This window comes from Lissotriton helveticus, chromosome 7, assembly GCF_964261635.1.
Source record: "Lissotriton helveticus chromosome 7, aLisHel1.1, whole genome shotgun sequence".
Classification (NCBI taxonomy): Eukaryota; Metazoa; Chordata; class Amphibia; order Caudata; family Salamandridae; genus Lissotriton; species Lissotriton helveticus.
The window spans coordinates 1,424,801,238-1,424,824,127 of NC_136068.1; the positions used below are offsets into that span (position 1 = coordinate 1,424,801,238).

The 22,890-nt window shown below is 40.8% G+C and overlaps 1 protein-coding gene across 1 annotated transcript in view; it reads right to left on the reverse strand.

The window, feature by feature from the left end:
• Positions 1–22,890, reverse strand: part of LOC144770330 (myosin-1-like) — a 266,975-nt gene that overhangs the window by 8,633 nt on the left and 235,452 nt on the right. Inside the window, exons 33-38 of the mRNA XM_078654762.1 lie at positions 20,500–20,808; positions 18,696–18,899; positions 10,675–10,800; positions 10,389–10,559; positions 2,052–2,156; positions 1,541–1,636 (exon numbers count right to left, since the gene is read on the reverse strand). Coding sequence (XP_078510888.1) covers positions 1,541–1,636; positions 2,052–2,156; positions 10,389–10,559; positions 10,675–10,800; positions 18,696–18,899; positions 20,500–20,808 — 1,011 coding nt within the window. The remainder of the gene's footprint in view (positions 1–1,540; positions 1,637–2,051; positions 2,157–10,388; positions 10,560–10,674; positions 10,801–18,695; positions 18,900–20,499; positions 20,809–22,890) is intronic.

A 22,890-nucleotide genomic window follows, 5' to 3' on the forward strand; every position in this document is an offset into this window, starting at 1 on the left:
TATGGGATGATCTAGAAGAGCCTCTTTTTCCTCCATCTTGCGTGAATTACACTGACTACCCATTAAAAAAAGGATTCCGTTCAAAGTGTTAATTTTCATGCATCGAAGAATTTACAACCATGACCCTAGTCAGTTGATCAGAGAATCTTACACTACACAATCTCTAGATCTCTGAGGTCTGCTTCGTATCTGTTGGTTCGTCTCTCTAAGATTTGTTTGGCAGGATATGGAGGTTGTTCCTTCTCTGTGCTGGGAGGTAAGGCAAGGCAAGGAACAAGCTTCTACTTTTAAAGCATACTACTCAGTGTATGGCTTGCTTCAGGAAAGAACCACACCTCTTTTTGCGTTGAATCTGCAGTAGGGAGCCAGTGTGATTTTAGCAGAGTGGAGCCAGGACACTCCTTCAGGGTACCTGTGCAGTGTATAAATTGCCTTCATCCATCCATTAATTCATTCATCAGTTTTCTTTGGCTCACAGGTGTAGATCTTTGAAAGTTGAAAGGTCGTGTATTGTCTACCATCAGGAAATGAGAACTTAAACATACAAAACACCTTTGTGTTTTGCAAACCACAACATTCCTTCTATGATAATATACATTTCTTTTACTCATGATGATTGTTGTACTTTTTAATACAGGCTCTAACTACTCCACTTTAGCATTGGGGCATTGGTACTGCAGATGTGTGAGTCTAGGATTGTGCCAACAGAATATAGATGTGAGTACTTGTTTCACCCCAAATTCAAAGTAATAGTGTCTGTGCATGGGTAGAGAATGTATGTGAAAATAATATTTCACCTATACTGAATGTATCAACATTCTACTGATTTTTTCTTCAGAACTTTCTTACAATGTAATTTAATAGGTCTGACATACATCGAAGGACAAGATCTCAGTCATAGTGAATGTGCTTTACTGTAGAATCTTAAAACCCAGAACAACGAAAACCATCCCGATAGATGCATCTTCCAGCATAATGGGAATTTGCTCCTGGCTGAAAGGGATTCCCAATTTTTATATGGCATGCCTTAATCAACTAAACGAACACTTGCAGGGGGCTACTTGAGAACTGTGTGTCCACCGTGCATTGCATAATACAAATTAACCCCCGTGTTTTCTTCTGTAATAGAAAAAATGCTTTGCAAGCACTAGGAGCAGTACAACATGTTGTTTGGCTTCCAACTCATTTTCCGTACATTGGTCCATTGTGACTTAGTTGATAAAAATCTTTGCTAAATGTCCTTAAAAGGGGTATAGCATTGGGCCTTGCACTTCAACAAGCCTATTTGAATGAATATAAAAGTAGCTTCAAACTCTTCCCTAGATTTCCAGGTTTTATCTTTTAAGCAGATATCTTGTTGGTCCCTGTATTTAGAACAAAGTCCTTATATTGGGGCCGGATGTATTATGTAACAATACTTTTTATTTATTTATTTATTTAACATTTATAGAGCGCATCGTATCATCCCCAGGGGATCTCACGGCACCTGGGCATGACAACAGACAGAGACCACTGGATGAAATATAGCTGATGTACTTACAGACTCTTCTGCCTGTCTCTTGTATGCTTTCACTTTTAGTTGTAGTTTATCAGCCAGATCTTGAAGCATCAAAATATGTTTTTTATCTTCTTCTGACTAAAGAAAGAAAGAGTACTCCTTGTTATAGATGCAGATAACAATCTTACCACAATATGTGCATATAATACATATTTTTCAACATTATATTTTATAATAATTCACTTACCAATTCCTATTGCTAGACGTCTCAATATAGGGTATATACACATATAAGTATGCACCTAACTGCATCTAATGTAATATTTATGAACTTCAAATATTCTGCACATTGGGGCATTAAGAAAATATAGATATTCATTGCTCCTAAGAAAATTCTTTAGGAATTTTGTTATATACAATCCCCATTTGTGTGATAATAGTGAACTATTTTCAAATCATTTGTACCCATGTAAGCTGATTACCTTTAATTCGACCACTACAAATCATCTCTTGAAACACTATTGAGGTAGACTTCATTGAAATACTACTGTACCTGGTATGTCAGCTCTTTAACTCGTTTTTCAAATTTGCGGAATCCTTTCATGACATCACTGCTTTGTTTTTGCTCAGCTTCAAGCTTGTGTTGAAGTTCATGAATCTAAAAATAAAGAACATTTAAGAACATAGCATACTATACCTAAATTATTCACTTCACTTATATTATTAAATATTAATTCTATATTATTATGCTAAAACAAACATTTCTAATCCTTAACATGTAGTGATAGATCCCTACAGGCTAATCATCCAGTAATTTATTTTATATCACAGAAAAGGAAATTGATGATTTAATGTAATTTAGCTTCTTTGATACTGGCCTTAAGAAAATGACTTGTGAGCCCCGTTTATTATAAAGACGACTCCTTTAGTTTTAAAGAAATAATGACGGCCCTTAATACAGTGTCTAGTGGCAGAGCCCCAGGATTAGACGGTGTTCCAGCTGATATTTTTATCAGTGACAAAGAGCGATGGTGTCCTTACCAACGCAATCGCTCGGGGCACAGCTGTCCCAACATCCTGGCAGGGCGCAGTAATAATACCTGTGTTCAAAAAAGGCGATCGATCCCAGCCGGGTAAATACAGGCCCATAAGCCTTATTAACACTATCCAAAAAGTAGTTGGTCGTCTAGTTGTAAACAGGCTCCAACAATGCCCTGTCCCAATTCCAAGCGGGATTTCGAAGGTCAACTAGTACGGTTGACCAGGTGTTCCGCTTTACCTTGCTCCAGTGGAGGACTGTGATACTGGGAGGGGGCAGTCTGTATGCGGCTTTTGTCGATTTGAGGGCTGCCTTCGACCTAGTACCTAGGTCCAAGCTGTGGCTGGTGCTGAAGAATCAGGGTGTACCAGAAGAGCTGTTGACCATGATAATGAGGCTTCATGAAGCTAATTATGCAAAGATCCAGTGGGGGGGTCAGGGAATGGTGACTGCAGATTTCCCAGTTGAGCGCGGCGTCCGCCAAGGTTGCTCGATGGCGCCCACACTGTTTACACAGGGGTTGTTGCTCGTATGTTGTCTTCGAACGTGGATGCTCCCTCGTTAGCTGGCACAAAAATTCCTATTTTAATGTTTGCAGACGACACGTTGATTTTATCTAAGACGCTGAGTGGTCTACAGCGTACTTTGTCTATTTTCGACCAATTCTGTGGGGAGCACGGTCTGGAAGTCAACGTGACCAAAACAAAACTCATGATTTTTAATACGCACCGGAGCTTTAAGTCCAAGTTAATTATGAATGGTCGTCCTTTAGAGGAAGTGGAAGCCTTTACATACCTGGGAATCCGTGTATCTAACAATCTTAGATAGTCCCAGCATGTACATATCGCTTCACTTAGGCACAGGCAATTGGCTGGCGTACTTGGTCTAGAACACAGAAAATCTTTGACTAGACCAATTAAACCAGCATTGTAGGTATACGAAGCTAAGGCACTCGGCTCTGCACTATACGGTGCTGAGCTGTGGGGGTTTGAGAAGGCGGTAGCCCTCCAATCTTCAGAAAACAAGTTTTTCCGGGCCATCACCGGTGTCCCCAAGAGCACCCCACTGGTGCCTCTCAGGTACGATCTAGGCAGAAAAACGGTTGGAGACCTGGTTAGACTTCGTCCGATTTTGTATTGGCGAAGGCTCTGGACTACGCCTGAGCTTTCACATTATGCAGAGGGCTTCCTAGACATCATCAAAAAGGACGAGTTTCACCAAATCGGGTGGCTTAAAACTCTCTGCCTAACCTTGAGCGAACTGGGTCTACAGGCACTGTGGAATAATCCAGCAGATACCCCCTTCCCAGCTAAAAAAAACATAAAAGAAATCTACTGGGAGAAGGTTGCTGTTCGGACCTGGAGCAGCTCTAGTGCAGAGTCCATGGCTGGAGGATTTTTAGAAGCCAAGCTATATCCTTGCCTTGAACCGTACTGGGATGCTATAACAAAGCCAGGTGACAGGAAACTCCTCTTCCAACTAAGAGCAGGAGCACTTCCACTAAGATCATTAACGGGAAGGTGGGGTGGTGGATTGCACGATAGCTGCCCTGCTTGTGGTGCTATTAAAGAAACAGTTGGTCATTTTTTATTCTCTTGCACTGCGTACTCTGACCCAAGACGCATTTGGTTAGCACCAACATGCAAAAATCTGGGTACCACCAGTAGTTCGGTTGCCCTACGAATCATTCGCACAAGCACTTTAATGCCTTTAGTGATAGCTATAGCCAAGTACCTTGATTGTGTTTCTTTTTACTAGTCGGTCTGCATTTTAAACTGTTATTTTTATCTAAAACTTTTTATTCGGATAAACTTCTTAAATCATTTTATGCATAGAATTTTATACTGTAAATGCATTTAAATTGTATTCTACCATCAAGTCTCAAATTTTAAGGTCTTATCTTTTAATTGTAATGATTGTAATTGATTGTCAATTTTTTGCTGTGTACTTGCTTTAATGAGTGTACCTCGAATAAAGCATTATTTGACTTGACTTGACTTGTGAGCTTGTAAATGACAGTTCATCATAACATTTCTGTATTGTTGTTTAATCAATTAGTTCCACTTTCTTGTTATGTTTTTATGTTATAGATATCTTATATGGTGCTATTTCATCTATTGGATTTCTTGGTGTTAGGAATACTGGGTCAATTTGGCTGAATTTGTGAATAGGAACATTTTTAGTTTTTTTCTAAAAGCTAAAAAAAAGAAGAGCTGTTGGGTAAAGAGGGAGCCAGTACAGTGAAGGAATGTCCAGCCAACATTGCTTTTTTTGACACTCAACATAAGTCTTGTACTCAATCTGTTACCTGTACTCAATCTGTTACCAATATTCTGAGACTTACTAGCATTAAAGAGGAGCGGTCATTCTGAAATGGTGGCTACTCTGAAAAGGGTTCGTAGACCTCTTGGGGACTGAAATAATAAAATATCATTTCAGTATCCAAGAGTTTCGCGACTATCCAAAAATAAGGTTGACTTTGCAACAGATCGGGCTACCAATCTGATGTCTGAGTGATAGGGTGATTATTGGAAATCCAGTTGGAGGTTACCAGGGCAGTCAGAAGGTAAGGTACTGGGCCCTAACTGTAAGAACTGTGTTTGTTCTCCTAAAGTATGGGGCCCACATACTGCAGACCCCCAAATTAAGATTCAAGTACCTATTTTCAGCGCTTGCCTTATACAGGGGAATGGAATAGCAGTCCAATGCTTACTCAGGGAAGGTGCAGTGGGCAACCCAGCCAATTCTTTTGTTTTTAAATTAATTAGTTGTAATTAGGAAAAACACTATATTACATACAGAACTAAATAAATACTACACCCAAATTAACAAATATATACAGAATTGAGGGGACATCTAAAGTGTTTCCCAACCTGCAGGGATGCACATTCAAGTACAGTCAGTTAGGTAACCACCTAAGTGAACCCTGAATCGCATGCACAGGAAGCAATTTTAACAGTCTGCACACCAGCAAACCCTAACCACTAAATCATAATTTCCCACCTATGCATCTATCCTAGGATATGGGGTGGGTTAACAAAAGACAGGCCTACTGACATTGTTAGGGCATCACCATATTAACAAATGCAAAAGATGAACCTTTTTACCATGTTAAAAGGATACTAAGAAATATGACCTGCATTTGACTCCATAAATTTGCAACAGTTTTAACTCATTTTTAGATGTCAACAATAAAATGTGGAACAGTCCAGTGCTAGAGTCTTCTTTATACATTAACATGGTTGCTTACAAGTTCAGAGGACCTGACAACAAAGGTCCATGCACCCAAGATCCTTTGGATTAAAAACCTATCTACAAGAGGGTTTGGAAATGTTAGAAATTGCTCCAAGGGTCACTCTTTCCTGATGTAAGAAATTGGGTTAGTAGGTGGGAGAGGTGAGAGCCCCACTCAAGTAATTAACAGAATCCCTGTCACAGTGTGAACCACAAAAGTAATTAAAACGTGTGCTTGACCCTCTGGTAGCATGGCACAAAAGCAGTCAGGCTTAACTTAGAGGCACTGTATAAAGTACTTATGCACCTCTTAAACAGTAATAAAGCTAAAACACAACAGAAGAAAAATCCCAAACCTATAAAAAAAAAAAAATTTACAACTAAAAAGGCAGTCACAAGTGCAGTTATCTATCAGGCACTTGGGTCATTATTTGAATGGTGCAGCAGGTGCAATGGCACCGAGCCAAATAGTGTCAGAACTCCTCTAAACACCTAATATGGCTATATTTTACTACTATTCAGGCAGTCACAATTGCAGTTACCTTGCAATTGAAAGGGGCTTGATTTAAATGGTGCACCAGGGGGCAGTGACACCCGGGCCAAAGGTTGTCATAACTCCACTAAACGCCAAATACTGCTATAATTTCCTAGACCAGGGAAGGCATGGCTTGGCAGTTTGGGCTGGACTGTTCCCATGAGGCACAGGGTCAGACTGATTTGCATATGGCCATGTCTGAACTGGTGTGGCACAGTGGGCTAAAGAACGGTGATGGATTAAACCCAGATCTGTTGACTGGGTGTGAGTGTTTGATTGGTTCAGATGCTCCGTCCATCACCACCCCCTTTTGTACCGCTTTGTTTGCCATAAGTTGGCAGGGTATGCTCAGACGTGAGTCCCTTGCTCACTTTGCCACTGGATTCAAGCAAACCTGGCTGAAGACGGCTGAAATGCCAGAAACCGGTCCTAGGCAGCTTGTTTCCAGTCCAGGGAAGGTATGGCTTGGCAGTTCAGGCTGGACTGTTCCCATGAGGCACAGGGTCAGACTGATTTGAATATGGCCATGTCTGAACTGTTGTGGAAGAGTGGGCTAAAGAACGGTGATGGATTAAACCCAGATCTGTTGACTGGGTGTGAGTGTTTGATTGGGTCAGATGCTCCGTCCATCACCACCCTCTTTTGTACCGCTATGTTCTATCATGAGCAGCCTGAACTCTTGATTATGTCCAGGTCCAGTTTGACCAATTAGCTCTTTAGGTGCTAGTTGCTTAAAAGTGCTATATTTTACATTCATTTAATCTTTAAACATTCATATCTCGTCTTCTACTGGATGGACTTTTGCCATTTAGGTGATTTTTCATCTAAAAAACCATAGTCAAGTTTTCCAACCTGGTGTGCATTATTTTGTTGTTGTTTCCGCTGGGTTACTATATGAAGTATTGCACAAATACTTTACACATTGTCTCTTAAGTTAAGACTGACTGCTCTGTGCCAAACTACCAGATAGTGAGACAAGGTGCATACCTCTGCCAACCAGAAGCCTCAATTCTACTGGCTATAGGAAAATCCTACATATTTACGTATTGGTGCCATGGCCAACTGGATTGCCAGGTCAGAGGAATACAACAATTGCTCACACATGAAATATCATTTAGTCTGTATTCATTCTATCCCCAATGGCTTTGTGGCATAGAATGATAAGGTTCTATAATTCTCTGGAATGATATGAGCATTGGGACAATGCTACCCTCCCCATGAATTCTAAAGAGATGGATGTTTCTTTAAGCTTTCAGTTAGTTTGTGGCAGACGGAGTATGTCAAAGTTACTCACTCCATGAGTCCACCATTATTTGAGCTTCTCAGAAATCCCTCTGTGAAGGCTGTGTATTCAAGTCTGTCAGCGGGACTGAGTTGATTACCAAAACCTCAGAATGTAGGGGCAGGTCCCAACCAAATCGATTGCCACCCATAAGGGTGAAAAATGGTCAGGATGACCCGCTATACATTGTCTGCATAGTATCTGGATAGCATCCCAAAGAGTTTGGATTTTTTCAGCTCTATAGCATATCCTGTGGCGTCCTCTATGCTGCAGAGATGAAGAAGGTCTTGGGGACCCTGTAGAATCTATCTGTCAGTTGATGACTTAGGCCAGCCGAGTGCTTGCCCATCCAGATATTGGAGCAGTGAGAGTTCTGACACCACTCTAAGGATAAGCTGCTTTCCTCTGCAAGTTCCCTTAAGGAGTGAACATCGTTCTATTAACTCCTAATCAGGCATGCTGAGTCAGACCATCAATTCATGGAACACAAGTCCTCGTCATCTCCCAACATGCACATCCTTCAGAATAATCTCAAGCATACATGATCTCACACTAGGGGACTTTCATGTAATCAGCCTCTGGCTCATGAATCATTGATTTTGGGCTCTATCTCACTTACACTACAAACACATCCTCTTTCTTCCTTGCACTTCACTCTGACACAAGTGGAAAGCTCACAAGGGCCACGAATACCCAAAGACCCTGCTGTGGCAACTAGAGGCCAGTCACCGTGACAAACGTACCTATAGGGGAAACGTTTCCTACACCTGATTCATTAAAAAACAGTGCAATTGAAAGGTAGCCTAATTTCAAGTAAGACAAAATAATGCACAAAAGAGTTGCATTTCTGCAAATAAATACGCGAACGTCAGTCACAAAATCAAGGAAGAAGGATTTCTGTTTACAGACACTTCATCAACTGTGGACCATTTACCAAGTGTGAAGATGTTTTCACAATTATAAACAAAACCTATAGATATGCAAATGGTAAATTCTAAGGGAGTGTCAGGTGACCATATTCACAAACCTTTACAATGTATTTCCCATACACATATGCACTGCCAAACTTGGGTCTAACAAGAACAAATGTAAGTGTTGCAAATAGTGTAAGGAAATGCAAGCAAGACCCCCGTTTTTGCAGGGATGTACCAGAAAGGACACCTGCATATTATGTCCCATGGGACAAACAAAAAACATTTATGAAAGGCCACATTACAAAGGACCTGTGCTAAAGGATGTTCAACAGTGTGGCCAAATCACACATTACAATTAATATTTGTAAATAAGCATTTGCAAAGTCAGTAGAGCTGGCTTTGATGTGCTAACACATGGAAAGACAGGCATGCTGTGTACATGAATTTAGCACATTATAAGACATAGTGGCTTCACCAGCACTGATCTACTTGATGCGCACAATGCTTATAGTGGTTTTAGGACGCAGCAAGTAGTTAGTGGGAACACAAAAGTGATTTTAAAAAAAAAATTATTTCTAAATTAACACCACCTCCCCAATCCTGCTCCCTTATACTTTTTTTTACCCGCTCATGTTTCTGCTGCCCATCCTGCTCCATGTGTTTTTGTTTATATTTCCTCTTATTTTCGTTGCGAGGTCCTGGGAGTTGTAAAGTGCTTGTTTCATTTATTTGTGCATCGCATCCAACTTTCCTTTTTTTAACATTTTAATTTCCCTTTCTAACTTGGCTGTCGACTATGTTAAAATGTTAAATTAAAAATAGTGATCTTGTATCACATACATGCACCCACATGCCGTCATTTGCATGCCTCATAACTAGGGCACCTGGTTATAAGGTATTTCTTTTTTTTGACATTTTCATCTGTATTTATCCATATTTATTATTTTCTAAGTTTATCTCTATTTATCCATATTTGTTTTGGGTTTTACAAAAAGATTTAAGCTAAAACTAGTATATTTCCTCATTTCTGAGTGCCTGACAGGTTTCAGTGATATGAACACCCACAGATGATAAGTCAGTGCATTCACATGATAACATGCAAATGTTAGTATTAACTTGTTGCATATCTAATACTGTTTAAGCCTCTTACTAAAATTCCTTTCTTCTTTCAACCTCCTTACCTGTAAATCGACACATCTATTGATCTGGCAGTCATGACTGACAGTGTATAGAATCACTCAAACAACACCAAATTTCCATTGTTATTCACATTTAAAAATAAATTCAGGCATAAAAATAAATCATTTCCTGTCGGTATGCATGTGTACAAACCTGTAAAAACAGCATGTATGCACATCAGAGGCCAATAGAAAACCATATTCAAGCTTTCTGCCATGCATGGGCAGGCCTTGAAGAATGCTTATGTATGGCATTGTAAACAAACATTAACAAAGACAGTGGCTCAGCATTTCAGAATCAAGAGCTATTGCATTTGCCAATGTTTGTTTAAATATGACTTCAACAATGAAGTAAGTTGTCCCTGCTTCTAAGAACAATGCACCTAATGAATTTCAATGCACTACTCGGTGTGAGATAGAAGGGCACATTCAAACAGACAATAGCTTCAAGTGGTATGCCTCTACACATCTGGGATGAGCCAAGGCATGTTTCACAGAGTTTCGAACCAATGGCTGAAAGAGGCTGTTCCAAAAAGCTAGTGACTGAAAAGGGCAGTAATATGTCTGATTGGATCAATGTGCTCTTGATCCCAGGACTAAAAAGTAGCATAACATTATTGGTGGTGAAAATAGTTTAAATATATGTATTCAGTCACTATGGTTATAAAACTGTTAACAAATCTTTAACAACATAGGTTTTTTTCTTACTCTACTCTCCAGTTTCTGGAGCTGCTTCTTTCCACCCTTCATTGCAACCAGCTCCGCATCCTCCAGTTGGTGCTGCAGGTCCTTCACTGTCTGTTCAAGATTCTTCTTCATCCTTTCCAGGTGGGCACTTTGGTCTTGTTCCTTCTTTAGCTCCTCAGCCATCATGGCCGCCTAAATATAGGAAGAAAAAGGATATACAATGTAGAAAACAATGGGTAAGAAATGGGAAAATGTGATTTATTTGTTACGACAAACACCAGAATGGAAACCTAGAGTTGAAACATACATCGGTGATGGCTTTCTTTGCTTTTTCTTCTGCATTTCTAACTTCATGAATACTTTCTTCCACTTCCGAATGTAGGTGGGTAATATCACTTTCCAGCTTCTTTTTAGCATTAATCAGACCCGTATTCTAAAACATAGAAAATAATACATGAAAATACATTAGAAAGGTTTGGAGTCATGCCATAAAGACAGTTTATTTTTTTTTTAAATACCACACATCTGTTCTCAAGAATATTACACTTCTAATTTAATAATTGGGGAAGTGGAATTGCAGTTTAGTAGGGATAGACCTTGAATAGGTCGCCTTCAGATAAAAAAAGCATTTTGGCGTCAATCTATGTTTTTTTATGAAGAGCTGTAGTCTTGAATGATAGGATCACGAAGAGGACATGACAGACTATGTTAAAATATATAGCAGCTAAAAAGTTCTAAGAGCATAATATTTGGATAATAACTAACCAATATTTGCCAAATAATATTAGCAGTTAGATTTTTTAAAATAATTTGGTAGAATCACACTTCTCCTATTTTGCAACAGTTGTTATGGTTTGCTTTACATGGAGGTGATATGAAAGATTAAGTGAATCGACATTTATAAGAGGTACAGGCAAGCCAGGGCAATTCGCTCCCTTTGATTGCGAGTCCTGCTGGTGGTATCCACGGTCTGCCAATCTCCTTTCTTTGTTTAACAATTTCTTTAATATATTGTCTACATCTGCATGAGCGTTAATGGATGACAACATTATCCTAATGCCTGCAAAGATTTGAAGAATATTAATCATGACTGTAAATGTTTTAGTACATTGATATTTTAATATTTGTTGAGTTGAATACCCCTCTTAAGCATTTCAACATTCACAGATTTCAAGAGACTGGCCATATAAGCCACCTCCATATAAATATCGCTAAGATTTTTGTCCGTATGATTGTGTGCAGACCGGACCATGTTCCAGAGCTAAGACTTTAAAAGACAGATGTCCAAAAAGGATTTTGCAGTTGTTAAGCCCTCGATTCACAAAAGCCTTTATGACTGCAAAATGACATTTGGTTATGTACAAAACTCAACATGTTAAAGATTCACAATTTGAGTTTGCTAGTCTCAAAAGAAGTTAGTAAACGCATCCGGTTTTCCTCTAAGAAAAATGGGCTTCCTTTCAATAAAATTGATTGCTTTATTTAATAGCAATCACTGACATGGTTGTCTGCTGAGCTCAGCGGGCCACCATCCCTGCGACGGCAACAAATTGTACTGGGTCACAGTTTGCAACCTACCTCATTAATATGCATTAGAAGTTTAAATTGTGACTCAGTATGATTCAATTTCTTGTGACCAGACCTATTAGCTCTGTTGATAAAAATACCATTGAATTCACTAAAAGTGGCCCCTTTCAGCAAAAATAATGTGCAGACATCTGGCCTTAGAGTTTCATCTTAAATAGCTGAAATGTTTTCATCTTCTTTTGGAAAAAACAATATAGATGCTGTACATCATCATTGTCATTATAGCATATTAGTAGCGCAATCACTGTATTCAAATATGGCTCGAGGTGGCAAGTTTCTTCTTCAGGAATAACTTAATCTCTGCTATTTGTTTAATTAATAGATTCATACTTTTAAAGAGAGCTTTGAAGTCTTATCTTCCAGTCTGTGGTGATGGTGCCTGATATTTGTATCTTACATTATCTAATGGCCTTTCATTGCTTTGGTTTTGTAATTGTATTTGTTCTTTGCTATTTGGCTTGTATGGTTGCTTGAAAGAAGGAGTAGTCTTGATGTTTGCAGGCAATTTATTCATTTGGCCGCAAGGTAACAATGGGGAGGTAGTCACCCACAAATTTTCTGGCTGCTTATGACAGTGAGTAATTCTTACACAGAGAAAGCTATTTTCCACATTGAAAAAAAATGGAAAATAATATAGTGCAAATGCACATTTCCACCTAATTTAACATATTTTATGAAGTCTCAATTCCTCTTAACCTAGGTTTGGGGTTTTAACAGTGCCCACAGGAATCTGTGAGAGAAATGTATTTCCAGGACTTGTGTCTTCAAACAAAAGTTACCATTCACAGGAAAATAAAAAAATCAGATTTTATGATAGATGTGTTCCTATTCACTTAAATTTACAACTTTCTTCATGAATCAGACCGAATGCTTGTTTATGTGGTTTGTTGTTATAAGGACTATATTTGTTTGGGTAAATAAGATTAATTAGAGCCATTGAAATACAGGCCTTGTCCCATTCCCCAACAAAGGTTGTCAATGCCAATAGGTCTTGCTTATCTTTACGTACAAATGAGATCGATTGGCATTGCTAAGGCTTACTTATAGTAGTCTACTGTCTGTCAGGATCCTTGTATCTTCCACGCCTCTGCTGCAGTTTTTTCTAGTGACCACTAGGTACGACTGAAATGCACCAAACTGCTGTTGTTTACAAAATGGCTCTGTTTCATAGATGGAATGATTGCTTGGAGCAGGTCGACTGACAAATCTCTCGATGGCGAAAGTGAAAAGCTCCCGTGGGCTAGTCAAACACAGTCAGGGAGGAAAGCATCAAATAAGAGGAAGGCAACTGTGAGTGGCATGAAAGCCATCCAATCTTGACCAAGGATTGGCTCTGTAGAGAATTTCATACAGTGCTATCTCGCAACAGACACCTTGGTAGTCCATATTTGCCATCACAAGGTACGTGAAGAGAAATGCAACTGCCCCACCTGTGTGTGCTCTCCAGAGATGTTTGCTCTTGGAGTCTGGATTTACTGGTATATTTTCATTATGGCAGTAGAACATAGCTACACATCTCCCAGTAATTGTGTTGTGCTCCATAAAAAGTTTAACAAATTACTAATTTTAATGGTCATAGTTAACTTTTTAAAAGGACCTTAGTAATATGTTGTAGGTAGGGCACCATTGGCACTATCACTTGTAATCTGCAGTATGGCTTTACAGCACCCACATGAGTGACTACAAAAATATGGTCCAGGGTTGCCTCGGTAAGCTTAATCTGACGAAAGCTGAAACTAAAACCAGCACATGCCAAAGTAAATGAAGCTTGGCATATTGAAACGCCTACTTTAAACAGGAATTATGTCACTGCATATGTAAATCATTGGAGTACAGATGTATGATTTATGTGAGAAAGTCATCCTCTCTGCCCTGATCACTCCCCATGTTTTGACTGATACTGGAGGTAACTGGCACTGACTTTACCCTGGACCCTGCAAACCAGGCACAGAACCAGTGTTCTGATTAAAAAGGTATATGGTAATTAGGTGTAATTACAATTGGCACTGACAACCTACATGTAAGTCCCTAGTATATGGTAGGGCCTGTAGGTTTAGAGGCCCAGCAGATTTCATGCACTTGAGTATGCACTGCTGTGTGGCTTGCTGTCATTTTAAAAGTCAGACCTGCTTTGCAAGCTACTTTAAAATAAAATTACGTGCAAATTCAAATTTGAAGTTAAAGGTACTTCCAAAGTATTGAACTGCCTTATTTTTACATATAAGCCACCCCTAAGGTCTACCCTGGGTGCCCCCAGAGTAAGGTGCCACCTAAAAATAAGAAGGACGATTTTAAAAGATGTTTTATATGCCCTGGTGAGAGAAAACTATCAATTTTGGCCTCCCCCCCCCCCACATTGTAGCCATTTAGCTCTATAGGCTAACATGGAAATACTTTAATAAAGTTTAATTATTGATAGGAGGGAGCTGAAATAATTTTTCCATGGCTTAAAAGATTGGTAAAGATAAATACAACAACTTTCCACTGTTGAATTTATCATAATGAGTACGAAAAGAAGTTATGAAATTTTCTTTTCTGTGAGCCAAAATCCAGCCTTCTAGCAACTTCTCCTTATTGGTCTTGCCAGGCTGAGCCAAACTGCTTTGATGAGGTAAGAAGTGGCCTGCATAGAGACAGAGGTTAGGTCAGGAATGAGGTGGGCAATCAAACAGAGCTTCAAAGATAGCAGGACAGTAAGAATGCAAGCCAGGCTACCCCTATATCCAGTACCCCCCAGCCAGATGGGACCCCCAGGAATGGAATTTTCAGATGGTCTGGAAGGGTAGTGTTAAGGGATATGAGGCACACCAGTAGGTAGACTTAGCCAGCTATTCACTCCACAGAAAAAGATTCTCCATGTTGAATTTTAGAGTGCAGTGCTTTGTTGGAAAAGAATATGCCCCACTTTGGTGGAAGAAGTCATGCTTTTGGGTGGCATCATGCACCCCGTTGGACAGGGGTACCCTCTAACTTGTCGCCCCGGCAAATTGGATAATATCTGATGCCTGAAATGACAAGAAGAATAAGGATTGCCCTGATGGAAGCCTGCACCAAGAGGACTGCACTTTGAATGACTGCCCCTGCTGCACACCAAGGAGCTACAGCTCTAAGGACTTTGTCTTGCTTCAAAAAGAGAATAGTGGACTCCCTGAAAGCAACAGGTTAAAAGAGCTCTACTGACATCATCTTCAGCAAGAAGAATCCAGCTGACCACCTTCAGCTGGACTTTAAAGGATTTGGCCAGGTACAATGTTAGAACTGTAGTCCCAACTTCCGAGGAGCAACTCAGAGACTCTGATACTTTAGGATTTGGTTTGTGGACACTAGGACCCCCAGAGGAACTTCAGGGAGCACCTTCTGAAATTTTGAGAACTTTTGTAAAGAAGCTCCATTAGGAGAGTGATCCAATGTCGAGAGTCAAGCCAACTACTTCACACAGCAACCGGGCTTGGATTTCCGGTTTGTTCTGTTGAAAGCTCCGGAGCTCATGATTTACAGGATTTGACCAGGGTTCCGGCTGAACCCCGCTGGCGAACCCCCTACTGAATTGCCTTGCTCGCTGTCTAGAGAACATCCTCGGGAAAAGTTTCTAAGTGTGAAGATAACATTTTGTCTGAGGCCTCCCACTTGGTGTATCTGACCAGGGCTCCATCCCAGTCAGCCTCAAACTTTGACTTCGTCCCGGCCAAGTGTGACCAGATATCTCAATTTGGCGTTGTTGGTTCTTAAGCACTAGAAAGTGTTTATTCTTTTAAAAATTCATATCTCTGGTTCCCTATATTGGATATTTGTTGTTTTGGTGTCAGGTTAACTATAAGAATATTTCCTGTTTGCATAAATTGGTGTTGGATTTTTATTATGTGTTGTGTCTTACTTATTTAAGGAATTGGTGTTTTTAAACCCTTTACACACCTGTTTCCTAAGTTAAGCCTGCCTGTTCATTGCCAGCTACCAAGCGTTGAGCAAGGGAATAATTTATTGAGACCTTGTCTGGAACTTATATTGCATGGGTGGCCTTATTACTAGTGGTAGGTGCACCCTTACCCCTACTAACAATCCACCTACGAACAATGTATAAACGTGATCCATGCCAAATAAAGAATTTACATTTCTCTACAATAATAAGATCAAAGTGCTGCATAAAGCTGAATGCATCATTTCCATTTTTCCAAGAACTGCTTTAAGAAGAAGTATAATATTTTAAAAAATGACGTAGGAAATGGTCATTAAAATACCCTTTGTGGTATAAAAAATTACTTGTGATTATGATGTGCCCTAAAGATGATTTTATAAAAGTTATTCGTCTCTATCTGATGTTTAGCCAGTTCTCAAAGTGGATCTGTAACTGCATCTGCAAGAGGATAGGCACCCCCAGCAATGATGACAGTAATTAGATTTTCCCAGTACAGCTGAAAGTTGTGAAGTGACTCCCACCCAAAATCAAAGGTTCTTTGAGCAGATGGTCTGTAATTTGATCCCTGCCATAAAGGCAGGGGAAGGGTAATAACAGTAACATTATTTGCAAACACCAGCAGGAAAGCTAACAGTATCTTCATACAAAGGAAGGATGTGATTAGAGCTCACTTTTGGAGTTGGTTTTCCCAATTACCACGATGGTTCCTGTCTCTCCAGGAAGTTCCCTAAAATCCAGAACAAATGTAAATGGGCTTGTTGCTGGTGTTAAATGGAAGGTTCTGAATTAAAAAGGCAAGACCCTTGAAAGGATGAAGAGTCTGCCATTTACAACAACCTGTGATTGGGTTTTCTGACATGGTTTTGATGTGACGTACAGGAACATAGGCGCTATTGCCAATGACTAGCCAGTAACCACTGTAAGAAAATGTCCTATTCCCAAAGGCTTCACATCATAGCAGGATTTCAAGACAAACAGGAAATGAAGGGCCTGATACTGTGATAAGTTGGAAAATCAATATGTTGGAAGGCAAAAGGACTGGACCTGTTCTTCACTGTTCTGTGAATGTGCCTCTCAGAGGTCAGATCAGCTGGATTCCTATAGTTTCAGGGAGATAAAGGGCAAAGAAGGGCACCATAGTAGAAGAACTAGGAGACCAGCGGAAACAAGTACATGTGCTGGAACCCTGTATAAGAAAGTAGCAGGGGCTGTCTCCCACTGCAGCCTGTGCCCTTTATCCTGGAAACTGTCCTTGTAAGTTTTTGAAACTTTGTCTGCCCAGAAGGAAGATATTTAGCATCCTAAAAAGCTGGAACTACATTTTGGCAGGCACCAGCTATTGGGAATGTCTGAGCATGCTTCCCCCTGTATCCAGGAAGCTGTCCCTTGAGTTTGTGACCTTTATGAGTGACAAGGAGGAAGCTATTCAGTCCCTTGAAAAATTGGGACCGGACCTTTGGCTGTGGCCAAGAAGCAGTGGTAGAGTAGTCTGTTTTCCCTTGACATTCTTGGAATGGGTGTCCTCATAGGAGCTCCTTGAAGTCAGTAGCATTTCAGTGTACCAGCCTACAAGGTAACTGGTGAGCCCCTGTCCATTCAGCCTTTTAAAAGAGCACAGGTCACTTTAATTTTGAAGTTAGTACTTTACTTTCATTTCTCTTTGAAAAGCCTGTTACACCATAAACTATCAGGGATGAGCTCAGGTTTCTCGACAGTTACATTGTCATGTGTCTTAATTAGGCCCTGGGAGAATCATTGCAGATTTGCGTGCGTGATAATGTAGGATTAGTTTCTCTGAAACTACATTGCTTTCAAATTTCACTTAGTAACAACATTATCATCAAATTTTGAACATCATGTACACACATTGTGCAAATGTTATTCGTTTTTATCCGTAAAGCAACACAACTATCAAAAGATCGTAACAATCACGGCCTGCCTAAGGTCACGACTCAAGAGCAAGGATGCCTTTTGTTATCAATAAACACACCCTTCTAGGTTTAGGCAGAGGAGCACTTGCTATCATTTTGAGGTAACTGCATGCTGATACCTCAGACAAGCTGCTTGCTGATCTCTCTGCAAGGAGGGATGTCCAACATGTGACCAGAATGGGGACCTACGTTCATTCCCTACAGGCAATAAGGTTTTGATCATCTAACAGGGGATTCTCGGCAGAACACATACATACACCCTAAGCATATAGGTTAGGTAACGCATCGTAGGAATATGCTATACATACATATATATTGTTTTTATATGCATTCAAATATACATTGTTTTAGCAAGGTGGTGGAACTGTTCATTCTTTTCACAGATCTTGTACTGCTAATCACTTTTATCTGCTTCTGTCTATTGATCATTGTAGCACATATATTCTATATATGAATCATAATGGTTCAATAAATATTTAAAGAAGTCTCTCTGTGTATTTCTTGTATATTTCTTTGAGAGAAAAAGAGCATGAGTGGCAGAGTGAAAAGGTTCTAGATTTCTGAACACGATCCCTGGATGGGGGGCTCAGGTTTGTCATGTTCTGTGGTTGCCAAAACCATTTGCTCCATATCTAGGTTTAGAGTTTGCATATGGTGGCACTAGCTGGAATGTAGGACGACATATCCTGCAGGGGTGCATGAAATCAGTCTAGCACCTTCCCTACCTTTATGTTCCCCAACAAATTCACAGTTCCTACTGGAAGGTGGGGAGCTGCCCAAGAACCTAACAAGGCATTGGCTAACTAATTTGAACCTTACATTCCCCACTCAGTTATCCCAGCTCTCACAGTAGTACCATTTGAAAAATGTGAACTTTATTGTAGTGCAGTCTTGTACCTGACTATGCAGTAGCTGCACACGTTCACTGACTTCCATAAGTTCATGTTCAGTGAGCCTGTGAGATCTTTCTGTCTGTTCAAGACTTGTTCTCAATTCTTCGATTTCCGAATGCTGCTGCTGGTTTCTGCGTTCTAAATTTCCTAGGGTTTCCTTCAGATCTTCATTTGCCCTGAGAACCTCATCAAGTTGCACTTGAGCATCCTATATTAAAATAAAATAGGAACAATGAGTACTGAAAGGTCATAGTTCATCACATAGATACCAGGCATTAGTTGTTTTTTGAACTGGAAGGTATACCAATGTGTGCTCTTACTGCAAGACATCAACAGCGAGTCATGAATATACCTAATAAGGTAGTCAAAATAAAATATCATGATCAGTCTGTGACATAGTATTGACAGAATTGGTTTAAAAAAGAGAACTTACTAGTTTTTAAGTACTTTATTATGAGAAGTTAAAAGACAGTTGTCCTGATGTACTAAGCGATAGTTTCAAAAAGTGTTTGCAATACTGCACTAGCTTTATGGGATCTCTTTCTGAGTTTTTGAAACAACCTAGGTATTAAAGTTCGTGTCACAAAATCTCTAGTCACAGGGTCTCGCATAATGACAGTGGCCCCTCCTCCGCAAAGTTGGAGGATAGTCGCCCCACTGCACTTAGAGCAGTGAAAGAGGAAAAATAAAATTATAATAAATGAACGTTAAAATCATTTTATTTTTGGTTGCTACATGGCTGCGTTAGGGTGGGGCTGGTGGCTCATAGTGTAGTATGCACACTAAGTGGGCATGAATGCTTAGCTGGCCGTTTTTCACTGCCAAGCAGTTTGCATATTCCCCACCAAGCCGCAATGGACAGCTTGGTAGGGAATATGCAGAGGCTCCCTATACCGAGCTGAACCCCTCCTTCTGCTTCTTTCACTTGCACTCGAGAGTAACTACAGCAGTCATTGGGAGGTAAGGGTGGAGGTAAAGAAAAAGCGATTACAGAGGGATAAAAAGGAGAGAAGAGAAAGAGAGAGGGGGAATAGAATTAATAGAAAGTGAGAGGCAGTGTGAGTAGATGAAGGTAGCAGGGCTGGTTTGAGCATTTTTGCCATGGCTGCTTTTCGTTTCCCGGCCAGGTCCCAAAGTTGAAAATAAAAAAATGAACGCATTCAGCATTAACTTAACAAATTTGTAGCACCTTTTTACTCTGTAGAGAGGAAGATGCCATCCAAATGTATTGTTCTAAAACATACATTTTCGCTACTGGAGTGTAAATTTTGCCCCAAGTACCTTCCCTTATCTACATTTGCAATATTCAAGGGACACTGCTGCCATGCATTGCACAATATTGTTCACATGTAGCTGAATATCACCTTACTATGAGGCTGGCCCTGAGAGATGGGGACAAACATGTGGGAATTTGGTGGTCAGTTTCAGCCAGACACATAGGCTGCTTTGAGCAGATGAAATATCTGAGTAAAAACTTTAAAGCTGTCGCATTCATATGCTGAATAAATGTACCCTAAGAGCTTTCATTGCTTGTGGCAATTACTAAACATCTTAATGAAAGCCTGTAAAAATATCCATGTGCATAGGAATGGTTAATAATAATGCTGCTAATAACACCAACGAAACAGCATTAGTACTGCAACACTTTCCACATTTAACATTAAGCAAAACCATATTTATATAGATGATACCATAACAAATAATAATACCAATAGGGCAAAGAAACACAAGACTAAAATATTAATAATTATTTGGTTTTTGCAAAGTGCTACGAAGGTAATGCGGTACTGTTCATTAACCACACATACCTTCATCTGTGCCTGAAGATTTCTAAGCTGCTTTTGACCCTCTACGGCCTGGCGGCTAGCGTGGTTTAGTTGGGCCTCCAACTCGTTTAAATCTCCTTCCATCTTCTTTTTAACTCTAAGAAGTTCATTTTTGCCCCTGATCTCAGCTTCCAGCGTGAGCTGCATGGCTTCCATAACGCGCTGGTTGTTTCTGTTAATAGAATCAATCTCTTCTTCCTTTTCTCCGAGCTTTTTGTCCACCTCTGATTTCACTTGGCTGAGCTCCAGCTGAATCCGAACCACTTTAGTCTCTTCTTGTTCAAGGTTTCCCTAGAAGGCAGATTTAAACATTAAATGAACGTATTTTTTGGCAAATGACACTAAGACTTTTGGTGCAGTCAAGAGTTTGGAAGCGTACAAGAACATTAAACTACAAAAAACTACAAAAACTGATATTCACATAGTAAAAATAGGTCATTTTACCTGCCATGTATGCCCTTAGTTCCCGCTGACTCGCTGCAATTGAAACATTTATTCAACACTTACGGTGCACACAATGAAAAGCTATTCCTGTACTGTAATCATAAATTAGACCCACATTTCTAAAGGGAACTGATTGGCCGAACATGTTCGGTATCAGCAGGTTCCGCTGAATATGGAGGAGTTACATTGCCCTGCAGGGAGACGTGTGCTGCAGTGGCCAGAGTGGCTGGCTTCGCCGCACGGGGCTCACGGTTCGATCCCCGGTGCTAGCGGCAGCTCAGCATCATGTGACTCTCGGCAATAGCTCGCTTAATCTCCCCGTCGCCCCCAGCACCTGGATACCCTTAGGCGTGATAACTCACGATTCACAAATCTGGAATTGTTATTATTAATGGTCTGGAAGCGCAAGCATTTGCAGGCTTTTGTCCCTGTGATGCAGTATAATTGTATAAAGAAGCACTTCTGGCCACATCAGAGTGCAGTGTGCTTGTTATGTATTAGAGAAGAGACTGCAGTTATCTGCATGCCGCTCATTGCAATCCAATGTGTATGTATGCGTACACATGACATCACTAGTTGGTGTGCGCCTCATGCACATGAATGAATGAATCAATTAAGATTTGTAAAGCGCAACTAAACCCGTAGGCATCAAGGCACTAAAAGATGGTACAACTGTTTGAGAGAGAGGTGGGCTAATCATGGGTAGGCTTCTCGGAAAAGCCAGGTCTTGAGTGCTTTTTCGGAAAAGGGCGTGAGAGGCAAGCCCCTTGAGGTCATCAGGGAGCTTGTTCCACATTTTGGGTGCAAGGGAACGGAAGACCCTTCCACCCCATCTGGCCTTGAAGAATCGAGGAACAGTCAGGAGATTTTTATTGGCAGAACGAAGAGCCCTGCCGGGGACATATAGGGACACGAGGGAACAAATGTCTTCTGGCCCAGTCCCATTTAGAGCGTGGTGCATAAGGCAGAAGGTCTTGAAATTAATCCTGGCCTGAATGGGGAGCCAGTGCAGGTTCCTCCTGATGGCAGTGCCTGACGCACACCTCGGGGCATCCACGACAAAGCGGGCCGCTGCGTTTTGCACAATCTGAAGGTATTGGACCAGGCCGTTGTTAATGCCTAGATATAGTGCATTGCAGTAGTCCAGCCGGGAGGCTATAAGAGCCACCTCGACCTGTTTGCGTGCTTGTAGGGAGAGGTAGTGGGTGATTTTTTTAAAGATTCTTAAGGCACCACAGCAGGTAGAAACTGTCCTGCTGACCTGTTTATCAAGGGTAAGAGTGGTGTCCAGAATAACACCAAGATTTTGGGCCGAAGTGGAGGGCGTGTGACAGGTGCCAAGGGCAGAGGGCCACCAGTCCATTGACCAGGTCTTGTGTTTGCCTCCAAAAATGAGAACCTCTGTTTTCTCCCCATTCAACTTGAGGAAGTTCTGGACCATCCAGCCTGCAACTGCCTCCATACAGTTTTTGAAATTTATGGCCGCTATGTTCACAGATTGTGATATGGAGACCACAATCTGGGTGTCGTCGGCGTAGGAAAGAACTTCCAGCCCAAAGGATCTTACAAGCCTGGTGAGTGGGGCCACGTAGATGTTAAAAAGCGTGGGGCTCAGGGAAGAGCCCTGCGGGACCCCACACTTCACAGGCTTGACTGGCGAGAGAAAGTCGCCCAGCTTCACTCTTTGCTTCCGTTGGTCAAGGAAGGATGTTAGAAGGCTGAGTGCTGGACCGGCCACTCCCAGCTTACTGAGGTGGCTAGCTAAGATGGAAGGAGACAGGGTGTCGAAGGCCGCAGTAAGGTCTAGCAGCACCAGTAGAGCGATCTGGCCACTGTCGACCTTTGTGCGGATACTATCGACAACCACTGTGAGTGCCGACTCAGTGCTGTGAGCCTTCCGAAAGCCGTGCTGTGATGGATCCAGAAAGC